The 10,260-nt window shown below is 51.9% G+C and overlaps 2 protein-coding genes across 2 annotated transcripts; one reads left to right on the top strand and one right to left on the bottom strand.

Moving 5' to 3' along the window:
• Positions 1-2: 2 nt before the first annotated feature.
• On the top strand, positions 3-7,270 carry RFLNB (refilin B). Its single transcript, XM_044430401.1, has 3 exons — positions 3-185; positions 2,312-2,460; positions 3,742-7,270. Exons 1-3 carry the CDS (start codon positions 3-5, stop codon positions 4,061-4,063), a joined length of 654 nt encoding a protein of 217 aa, XP_044286336.1. The 3' UTR covers positions 4,064-7,270.
• A 1,186-nt stretch (positions 7,271-8,456) lies between these two features.
• On the bottom strand, positions 8,457-9,733 carry CUNH17orf97 (chromosome unknown C17orf97 homolog). The gene is made up of 2 exons (XM_044430447.1): positions 9,586-9,733; positions 8,457-9,106 (listed from the first exon to the last, which is right to left on the bottom strand). Exons 1-2 carry the CDS (start codon positions 9,725-9,727, stop codon positions 8,598-8,600), a joined length of 651 nt encoding a protein of 216 aa, XP_044286382.1. The 5' UTR covers positions 9,728-9,733; the 3' UTR covers positions 8,457-8,597.
• Between the last annotated feature and the right edge of the window lie 527 nt (positions 9,734-10,260).

Below are 10,260 nucleotides of genomic sequence, written 5' to 3'. Positions count from 1 at the left end.
CCATGGTGGGCCGGCTCAGCCTGCCCGACGCGCCCGGGCCGCTCGACGCCAAGCGGCCGCTCGACAGCCCCGACTCCGGGCTGCCCCCCAGCCCGGGCCCCGGCCCCGGCCCCGGCCCCTGGCTGCTCCCCGCCGGCGCCGCCCCGGGGCCCCCCGGCAAGGAGGGCGCGCCGCCCTGCCCCGAGGTGAGTGAGCGAGCGAGTGCGCGCGCGGAGGGGGCGCCGGGACCCGCGCGGGGGCCGCTTCGGGGCGAGCCGGGCCCGGGGGGGGGGGGAGCGCACGGTGCGCGGCGCCCCCGGCGGAGAGAAGCCGGGCTGGGACGCGGCTCCGCGGCGCCTCGGGATCGGCGCCGGCTCCCGGGCAGGGCTGCGCCCGGCGCTCCAGGGGAAGGCGAGCGCTCCGGCTCCGCTCCGGCTCCAGCTGCGCTCGCTCCGGTTCGCGCTGCTTCTGCCCGGCCCCGCTTCTTCCCGCAGCCCCACGGCGCCCCCAGGGGGCAGCTCGGCGCACTGGCGGCCCCAAATCTCGTCCCAGGGAGAGGGAAAGCCCGGCTCCCTCCTTCCTCTTCGTCGGTTCTCTCCGGGCTCCGGATGCGGGGCTTCCCTCCCCGATGTGGTTCAGGGTGTGAACGTCGGAACGGACAGTGAAAGCTTTTCAAAGCAGAAAATGCCAGATGCCCCATTTAAAAGCAATAATAGTAATAGTAGTATCACTGCGGTTGGCACTCCGACTGCTCCTTGCTGCGAGAATTCAGACTAGCAGAGCGCGACTCATGGGTGTTGCTATCCCGCAGGACCGGGTTGCCGAGCAAAGCACTGGTGCTTGCCCCAAGGGCCTTACAGTCGCAGTGCAAGGCAGCAGGTGGGTCAGGTGTGCCCCAGGCTGTGTGGGAGTTAAGCCACTGGCTCCCAAGTTCGCCTTGGATGCTTCCAGCGCGGAAGAGGAACAGGCGAGGCTGTTGGAGCACCAGGCGCTTGGGATGTGGCTGAGCGGCTTGAAGCCGGAGCGAAAGCGCTTCCTGTGGGGCTGAAGGACTGGACTAGCGGCTGGGGCCCGGTGGGATAGGAGGTCCCGCTCGCTCGCTCGCTGGGCGAGGACACCAGCCCGGCCCGTGTTGCTTTGTGGGGCTCCTGCTTCCCCCAGCGGCTCAGCCTTGACCTCGGAAGCCCGGCTGCACGCTCCCTTAACTTACGCCGAAGTAGGAATTGGAGCGTCTCAGTGTGTTAAGAGAAAGCCGCTTCGACAGGCAGCGCTTCTGGGCATCTCAGAGTTGTGGGGTTCTGTCCTCGTGGCTTCACCTTGGGACCACTTCTTGCGCAATTGCGAAGGATGGAAGGCAGACCCCCAAACAACCCCATTTGTGCAAATCTGAAGGACGTTTTATTTTTATTTATTTTTTAAGAATATCAATCTTAAATATGCACATTGGGTAAAAGGGCTGAAAAGGGGCTGCCGTTTTGCTTCTGAGCAACATTAACCTTGCTCAGAAAAGGGGAGCGATTGGAATGACTCTGGGGGTTCCTGCTTTGCTCCTTGTAGGATTGGGGGCAGGGGACTCTTAGCATTTGGGAGTATGAGAATCCACGAGGGCTGAACTGCAAAGACAGTGGGGAGCAAGATGGAGGGAAAGAGAAGCCAAGCCAAGCACCGTATTCTTCACCGCGTGTGGAGAGTAACATGAGTGCTCAGAGAAGACCTGTGGCTGCACAGATGTTCTTGGAATCGCAACTCCCATCGGAGCAGCCGGCAGAGTCAGGGCTGGTGGGAACCGTCATTCTGCTGCAACATCCCGAGGGCCACTGGTTCACCAGCCTTGTGCTGGGCGATCTTGGACTGGCTGAGCCCCAGTGACAGAGCTACTGGGCATGTGCAGAGTGCCTAACTCAGCTGCTAGCCTTTCGTGCCCGCCAGGGTGGGCATTATGGAGCTAGAGGGTCAGAGATGTGGTTTTTCTGGCTGTGTTCCCATTGTGTCTGTTGGTTTTCCTATCGTTGGTCTGGTCTCCTCCCTTTCCCACAAGACAACGGGACCATCCCATGAAGCTGACAGCGGGAAAATTGGGAGTGATTCGTGGAAGGAGGTCCTTTGCTGTGGAATTTCTTTGCCAGCGGCGGCTGCTCTCAGAGGGGACTGAGAGGGCTGCCAGTGGCAATTCTCCCAATGGCCTGCAGGATCAGCCACCCCACACACTCCAGCTGCTGGGGACCATGAGTGTGTGTGTGTGAGGGGGGCGGCGCTTCCCTCCTGTCCTCCTCGTGGGATCGTGCAGGCAGACCTCCGGGCCTTTCTAGCTCCCTGACGTTGTTTTCCCTCTGTCCGTGTCTCAAGAAGTTCCGTTCCCTTTCGACTTTTCCAGGACGCTTCACTTTCTCTCCACCCACCACCTGGCTGTGCCTTGCGGTTGTGCCCCCTGTCCTTCGGCGAAGGAGTCGAGTTCGATCCGTTGCCACCCAAGGATATAAGGTAGAAACGCTCTCTTGACGCTTGTCGGTCCTTTATAGTTCTCATCTCAGATGGATTAAGAGTCGAGACTGAAGGGGACGTGTGTGCGCGTTACGGACTCGCAGAATTTCTCAGAGCAAGTAACCTGATGGGGAAGTTTGCTTGGGTGACCTTCCTTGGCACAGAAAAAGCCCTACAGCTGCTTGTGAGAGAAGCAATCACGCAGAAAACACAAGCATTCTCAATTAAAGCAAAGAATCCTTTTAGTTACACTCCCAGGCCTTTTTATGCCCAGTCTCAAAAGTTTGAAAAATCAGAGTACATATTCCATAATGCACACACGCTTGAAGCTTTTCGGATTGGAACATTTGCCCGGATGGGTAATGTTGGATATTCTCCGTGTACGGAGCCGTCAGCTCGCTTGCATGTGAAACTTCCCTTACAAAGACGGCGTGAAGGTGTTTTTCATGGCACGGTGAACAGGAAGTGGGTTTTCAGCTATGGATTCGAGTAGATACTAAAATAAACTTGTTCTGAGAAGAGGCTGTGGAGTGAGTTATTCCGGAAGGGACGCAACTTTCCTCCTCTACGAAAGATTTACTGTGCACTGAATAACCATTTTAGGAATAGGATTTGTTTCAAAATCATTATATGCACAGGGATATGTCAGGATGCGACTTGGGAGGAGAAGCGACTCTGAGCCTTGTGAAAAAGCAAATGTTGTTACCCCACAGTAAAAGTCAGTAAAAGATGCAAGGAAATTATTTGATGGGCTATAACAGGCAGTGAGAGGCAGTGTGGCGTAGTGGTTAAGAGCATGGGACTGGGACTCAGGCGATCCGGGTTCGAGTCCCCGCTCAGCCATGGAGGCAACTGGGTGACTCTGGGCCAGTCACAGACTCTCAGCCCAACCTGCCTCACAGGGTTGTTGTTGTGGGGATAAGATGAAGGAGGAGAATGATGTCAGCTGCCTTGAGCCCTTTGCAGGAAAAAGGCAGGATATAAATCGAAAAATAAATAAATAAATGTCGGCCGTCTTTCAACCTGATGGCCAAACTCAATTTTGCAGATACCCTGGTGAGGCCAACGGCTGGGGCCAGGATCCCCAAAATAAATAGCCTATTTTAGCTTAAAGGACTTGCTTTAAGGAGGCATTTGGAGCAGAGCTGCAAAACCATAAAGGGTTGCTGGCTGGGGAAAGGGCCATCCGGAGAGTTCAAACCAGATCTGCGGGCCAGAAGGTTCCCTGCCTCCATCTCCCTGACCCATGCGCTAACCATTCTGTTTCCACTCCGCTCCCAGGTATACCTCTTCAGTGAAATATGATTCGGAGAAGCACTTCATTAATAATATTTATATGCCGATGGGGCTCGGCATGTCCTCATGCAGCCAAACGGTCGTCTGCGTTCCCAGCAGCACATGGCGCAACTACAAGGCCGAGGTGCGTTTCCGGCCGCGCAACAAAGCCCAGAGTTTCACCAGCACCACCATCATCTACCCCAAGCACACCAAGACTGTGTACACAACCACACTGGATTACAACGGCAGAAAGTCCACGCAGAGGTTCCTGTCCAGCGTGGAGCTGGAATCGTCCGGGAAGGCTCGTGAGCTCCAGGATTGCTGACCCCCCCCCCCCCCCCGCTGCAGCGCACTCTGCGTCTTTAGCGCCTCAACTCTCTGCCGAAGGAAAGCGCATGAAGCCTTCCATAGTTTTGCCGACTCAAAGGAGCCTTGTTCAAAGCTACCTCTCCGCCAGGGTGTGCCTCCGACCTTCAGGACTCCATCAGCCTGCACTTAAGTTTGGTTTGTAGGGATGCAAACCCTCTCCGAAGGAAAGCTCTTCCTCTTTCGAGCCTTAATTTTTTGGTTTGAGTCTTTCCCCAGTGTGTTGAAATGAAGAGAATCTTTCTTTTTAAAGGAACTTGGAAGTTGCAGCTCTCAAGTGAAAACAGTCCTCGAATTGAATCTCTGACCCATGGAAGCCACGTTGCCCCTGCGTCAATGAACCTAAAACCAAAACCCAAAAATCTTTCCTCCTTAAACCTCCCAAAACAAGCATCTTTCCTTCTTAAGCCCCCAGAGCCCTATTTATTTAATCTTGTCTCCAGACCTCACTTAAGAAGGCCACTTGGTGCGTAATCCACAATTTTAGATCGTCAGCTTTTCCCAAAATAGTATTTCTACCTACTTTATTCTCCCAAGGAAGCCTTTGAAGAAATTAATCTTGACCAGGAAGGACAGTCTTGGAAAAAGGATCTGTGTTAAAGCACAAAAGAACACTTGTTTATTGGTCTCCCCGATACATTTAATTACACAAAATGGTTGTTTTTGCTTTTCACTTCCGACACTATGAACTTGTCTAATGGTTTTCTCCAGGGCTCCATCTGTGGTTGTTTGCCTGAACCTTGTAACATTTCAACAGAGAAAAGGTCATCTAGGTATCATCAGGAATCATTTTTGAAACATACGCAAAACAAGCCAGAGCATCCCCTAATCCTCTCGGAGAAGCACTCGGGACGCTACAAAAGAAGACAGCACAATTTTATATCATCTTTCTTTTAGATGTGACACTGTTTAGGATGTCTGAAATCCTGAGAAGGGCCAAAAAATGTTAAGGAGGCAATCCTATACAGGCGTAGACCGAAAAAAATTCTGTTGGCGCTGCAGAATTTTTTCTGTCTAAACACGGATAGGAGGGCCCGTGCCTCTGCATTTTATCATCCAAATTGCAAAAGTTCATCTGTATCGTTTAGCACCAGCATAAAACCAAGCGTGGCGAATGCCCACCGTCTGTTAAGAAGTTCTGCAGTCGTGTGTTCGGTTTATAGTCTTGGTAAATTTGGATAAACATTTGACGTCGAAGTGTTTGGGTTAGGGGCAGGCTAGCTAGTGTCATTTTCTTGTGGCAAATATGCTCAGCGTTTAACTTCCGTGGCCCACCTCCGTGGAGAGCCGGTCCAATGTTCTAGACCAATTTTGGCCACAGGTTGCTAGGAAATCCAGCCCCACTCCGCCAAAAATGGTCCTTTTCTCCACCAAAGATGGTCCTTTCGTCTTCTCGCTTTTCATTCTTTGTGAAGTTAGACCAGTGTTGAGTCTTGCAGATTTCTGTGCTCTCCCTTCCTAACAGCCAGTCTGTGCTAACGCATCTGTGTAAATTTCAGGAAGGTTTGTAACCTATTTAATTTTTTGGATAGGAGATCACTGATGAACGTAAACAGCCTTACGGCACCTTAAAGAATAGTAAACTTATTGTAGCACTTGCAAATGGTGTGAAAAGGGGGATTTTTAACTTCTTATTTTCTAAAACAATTCATCCACAAGGAGTTTTGTTAACTGCTATGTTTTTCCAAGCACTTTGACCGACTATATATGATATATATATATTTAAATGCCATTTTTAAAATGTTGCTGAAATACCAAGCAGTGGTTTTGGATGTGCCTGGAAGAAAGTGCCCAGGATTGATGTGATTGGAAGTCTGTTTTTGGAAGGAGTGTGTGTTTTGAGTTTGCTGCCTCTGTGAATCCCTCAAAATGTTCCAGAGGCGAGAAAAAGGGTCCCGCTTCTGCTTAGGCAGATGCAGTTTGTGGCTTCTCCAACCCGCTGCCTTCCAGATGCTTTGGACTTCAGCGCCCTGGCTGTGGGTCCTGGGAGTTGTAGTCCAAAGCATCTGGAAGACACTCTGTTGGGAAGGTTTCTGGCATGCAGGGCCAAGTCCTTTGATCAAGTCAAGTTCTTGGAAGTGTGATTAATGAAAGTGAGAAGGGAGTTGTGGCAGGTGAAGGCAGGACTGCCGCGAGGCAAGATGGAAAGCTTCTCGAGTTATTTATTTGTTAGAATATGTAGTGTTTCGCTCTTCAGGGGACTGGAGTTGAGAGAGCTTCGCCCCAGGTGGATGCACGGAGTTGGCTGCAAAGACCTTCAAAGCAGCTTTTCAGCGCTTTCAGCTGGAACAGAACTGTTTCCAAAGAGCCGGGCACCCTGTACGCAAACCGTTTGTTTTCAGCGTAGGGGGCAATCAGATCACGCAGCCACTGCCTCATCACCGAGAAACGACGGGTTATGTGCTATCCTGAGCTCTGCTGAAGGAGTTGTTCGAAGGCTCGGTTGAATCACCGGCTTTGTGAATGGAACAAGATCTGGGGGGCCTCTTTGGCCAAGCTGAAGGGAGACGGGGTGCTGAAGCCCAGCCCTGCTGGAGGGCACCACCTGAGAGAGCAAAAAGACCACGGAGGCCCCTGGTTGTAGGCTGGATGCTGGGCTAAGGGGGTCCCTGCTCAAACCCAGCCATTTAGCCTTAGGCTCTTTGGACGTGTTGTCACGAGAGAACGCTTCCCACGAGGTAAGCCACCAAGGGGCTTCTCAGGTCACTTAACATCTGCGCCATTTGGGGGATAATTCTATGCATGTTTACACCTCTGCAAAAGAATTCCCAGCAACCCGTGTTGTCTGGAGTACGGTAGAACCGAAGGGCTTTTTTTGCCTGTATAAACATGCATGCGATTCGCCCCACAACCTCTTGGGGATGAACTCTGGCGACATCATATCCAGGCTGTGCATGGGATTTTTAAAAATACATTTTCACTCTCGCTTCTCTTTATTCTAAACATGATTCTTACATGCCTATCTATCTATGTACTTCAGAGTTAAAATGAGCAGAATGTTTAAACCCCCCCTCTCCCCGCATCCTTAAATGATTTTAAAGTTAGCTGCTGGCGTCGTGTTTTTGGGAATGGCCTTCGTCTTGCCATGCGATGTCTTACAGGATTCCTCACCCCATGACTGTTCATGATTTGCTTTTAACTAATAAATTATCTGAATAACATCATCGCCAAGATGCGTTTTGTGTTACGTGAAGCCGACTGAACTGTGGTACGGTAGGCGGCCCGGGGCCGTGGCTTCTGCTGTGGTCTCTGAATACAGAGGGGAATTATTCCTGAGTCCTAGGAGTGATGAATCAATAAAATTGTAAGGAATGGTGGGACTTGCTTATCTTTGAAGTAAAATGTTTGCCTCGGAGGGGCAGGAGCTGAGCAGGCAGGAGTTTTCGGTGGGGTTCCATTGATAGGGCTGCCCTTAGTCAGAATTGCCTCGATGGCCCATAATGACGACTCTCATTTTTCTCTTATCCACTGGATACCCAGGCAAGTAATTTTAAATCGGAAAATGAAGGTGGTTTTTTTCAATGAAACCTATGTAAGGTCTCTCTTTTCTGGCTTATTTTGCAATTGCATACAGTTAAAATATAGTTAAAATCGAGGGGGGTTGCTTCTAAAAAGAAATGTATGGATTGCGATGTAAACATATTCTTGCTATGTGTCGAGAACGTTTAACTTCCGGAAAAGCCCATTTCATGGTTTCCTAGAAATGTACTCCTTTTCTCTCAAATGTGTGCTGTGGAAAATACAAAGTCATCCCTATCAGATTAGTACCAATTAATCACTAAAAATATCCCTGTGTTTTCACTTAGCTGATCATAATATATCACTCACAAAGATTCAGCGATTGTTACAAACATCTCAAGCAAAGGAACCCTTTCCTGCGAGATTTTGATGGCACTCAACTCTCAAAGCCGCGAGGGAAGGCAGGATTCCCACTGGATGGTTTGGGGCCAAGCTGCGAAACGATGCTTAATCCCAAACGGCACCCGAGTCCTATGCTAGTGGGGGAGTCTGGCTTAGAGAACCAGCATGCGTCCTTCGGACTTGTAGGCAGTTAATGTTGCTTCTCAGCCAGATCACCGGATCAAATATGTAACCTGCGATTGTCATGATGGGGGTTACATGATGTGCCCCCTCAAAACAGGTCACAAGAGGGTGAAAACCTTCCTGCAACTCCTAGCTTTTTGGCCTGTGTGCCAGGGTCACTCTGCTCAGCAAGCAGCCATCTTGCAATCCTGAAATTTTCAGCATTTCCCCCCAAAATGTTTCCCTTTCCCCACTTCCACGTAACACCAACTGAAGGTTAGGCCTGGTTGTTTATTCTCTCACCGTCCACACAGAATTTGATCAAAGAGAAAATGCTTGTGTACGAGCAACCGCTGGGTAACCTCATAAAACGACGAATAATTAATCCCATTCATTTCCAAGGTACAATTTAGAGTTATAGAGGGTCTGCATCTTTGCTTTAAAAAAAGGAAACCACAAACGTGCCAGTTTCACGCCATTTCCTGAGAAATACTTGGTGGCAGCCCCAACTGCCTCTTCGAAACTTTGGTCGTGGCCTTCGGACTCGGTGTGTTCGCTTCCGATACTGCAGGAGAGGACTTGCTTCTCCGTAACAGCAGCTCTCCAGCCGCTTGTGCGGGTTTGCAGAGTCGCGGCAAACGCTTCAGCGTGAAGGACGGCGCCGGGGGCAGGTTTTGCTGGATGTAGGCCCCGTACCGCTTCCTTCTGTTTAGTCTATAGTTCCACATTCTCTCCGCTTCTGCAACGGGGTCTTCGAGGATTCCCTCCCAGCGCAGGCTCTCGGCCGGACCCGAGCCGCCTCGCGTCGAGAGTAAAACGGAGGGACTGGAGGGGCTGAGCAGGTCCCGTGTGGCTTTGCTTGGGGTCGTCGCCCGTGTCGTGTCCTCTTGAGGGGTTTCATCATTGCTGTGGGGCTGCGGCAACTCCAGGGCTGATTTCACACGGACTGGCTGCTTCCTGCTTTTGCTAGGCTGTTTTTCTGTGCCAAAAGAGTGGAGTCGAGAGAGTTTTCATTTGTTTATTTACACTTTTTGTATCCCACCCTTTATAGTGTCTCAGAGTTAACCAGCCCAGTTCTATTTACTGATTTATTTATTGGATTTACAACCAGACTTTTTTTTTAAAGATTTTAAAGCAGCTGCCGTCGTTCTCCTACTGTTCTTAACCTTATCCCCACAACAACAACCCTGTGAGGTAGGTTGGGCTGAGAGTCTGCGACTGGCCAAGAGTCACCCAGTGGGCTCCATGGCCGAGCGGGGACTCGAACCCAGAACCTGTCATCCGAAGTTCCTCTTGGCTTAGCATCACTGTTGCTGCCGATTTAACTGCTCAGCGTTCTGTACTGGGGACATGGGGGGAATTTAAAACGGCTCTTGCCATCTCCAGGGAGCCCCCCAGATTGTTACTGGGCTGAGCTGGCCCGGCTACCACGGCGAGCCACTGGTTGCCCAGCCTTACCCTGAGCTGCTTTCTTCTTCTTTTTCTTCTTCCGCGCTTTCCTCTTGCCGTGCTGAGGCTTGGGCGGGGGGTCCTTTGGCGGGGCCTTGCCGGTGTTGGCTCCTTCCCCCTCAGCTGCAGGTTCTGGCTGGAAGACCTCCATCTGCCTCTCTCCCCCCTGCGGCTTCGTGGGCTGCTGAGCCTGAGCCTAAGAAAGAGGGAGGGTGCTGGGGGAGGGGGGCTGTCAGGGCCCCCCCCACACCCCACAAAAATCCTGTGCATCGCGTTTTGCAAAGGATGCTGGCCGGCCCCCTTCCTTCTCCAGTAACAGCCCACAAAGCACTTCTTGTGCCTCGGTTTCCCCACCGATCCCAGCCATGGCTGCCCTCCCCCCCACCCCATGAATTGCTCTTCTCCTTGGCAACCCCCCCCCATTAACAGAGCTCCCCTAAATATTGCCACTGGTCCCCCTCCCCCCCACACGCACATTAATGGCTTCCCCTTTCCCTTGACATTAATTACCCCTCCTTGTTTAAGGGTCTCACTCCCCCCAGTGATGCCATCACCCCCCTCCCCCGGGGGGGCCCATCACCTCCCTCCCCCCCGTAAATCGCGGCCTTCTTCCCTCGCCTCCCATGAATGGCTCACGTCCTCTCGGGATGCCCCCCTGCCCCCCCAGCCCCCCAAATCCCCCCC

This window comes from Varanus komodoensis, unplaced genomic scaffold (assembly GCF_004798865.1).
Source record: "Varanus komodoensis strain SLA01 unplaced genomic scaffold, ASM479886v1 scaffold20_1, whole genome shotgun sequence".
In the NCBI taxonomy this organism is placed as follows: Eukaryota; Metazoa; Chordata; class Lepidosauria; order Squamata; family Varanidae; genus Varanus; species Varanus komodoensis.
The sequence above is the reverse complement of the archived record's forward strand: the minus strand, read 5'-3'. Positions and strand labels throughout refer to the sequence as shown.

Excerpts from the sequence above, each read along its gene's own strand:
- RFLNB (XM_044430401.1), top strand. The coding sequence starts at position 3 with ATGGTGGGCCGGCTCAGCCTGCCCGACGCGCCCGGGCCGCTCGACGCC. Across the intron at positions 186-2,311 it reads GCGCGCCGCCCTGCCCCGAG|GTCCGTGTCTCAAGAAGTTC; the intron begins GTGAGTGAGCGA and ends TGTTTTCCCTCT. Across the intron at positions 2,461-3,741 it reads TTGCCACCCAAGGATATAAG|GTATACCTCTTCAGTGAAAT; the intron begins GTAGAAACGCTC and ends CTCCGCTCCCAG.
- CUNH17orf97 (XM_044430447.1), bottom strand. The coding sequence starts at position 9,727 with ATGGAGGTCTTCCAGCCAGAACCTGCAGCTGAGGGGGAAGGAGCCAAC. Across the intron at positions 9,107-9,585 it reads GAAGAAGAAAGCAGCTCAGG|AAAAACAGCCTAGCAAAAGC; the intron begins GTAAGGCTGGGC and ends CTTTTGGCACAG.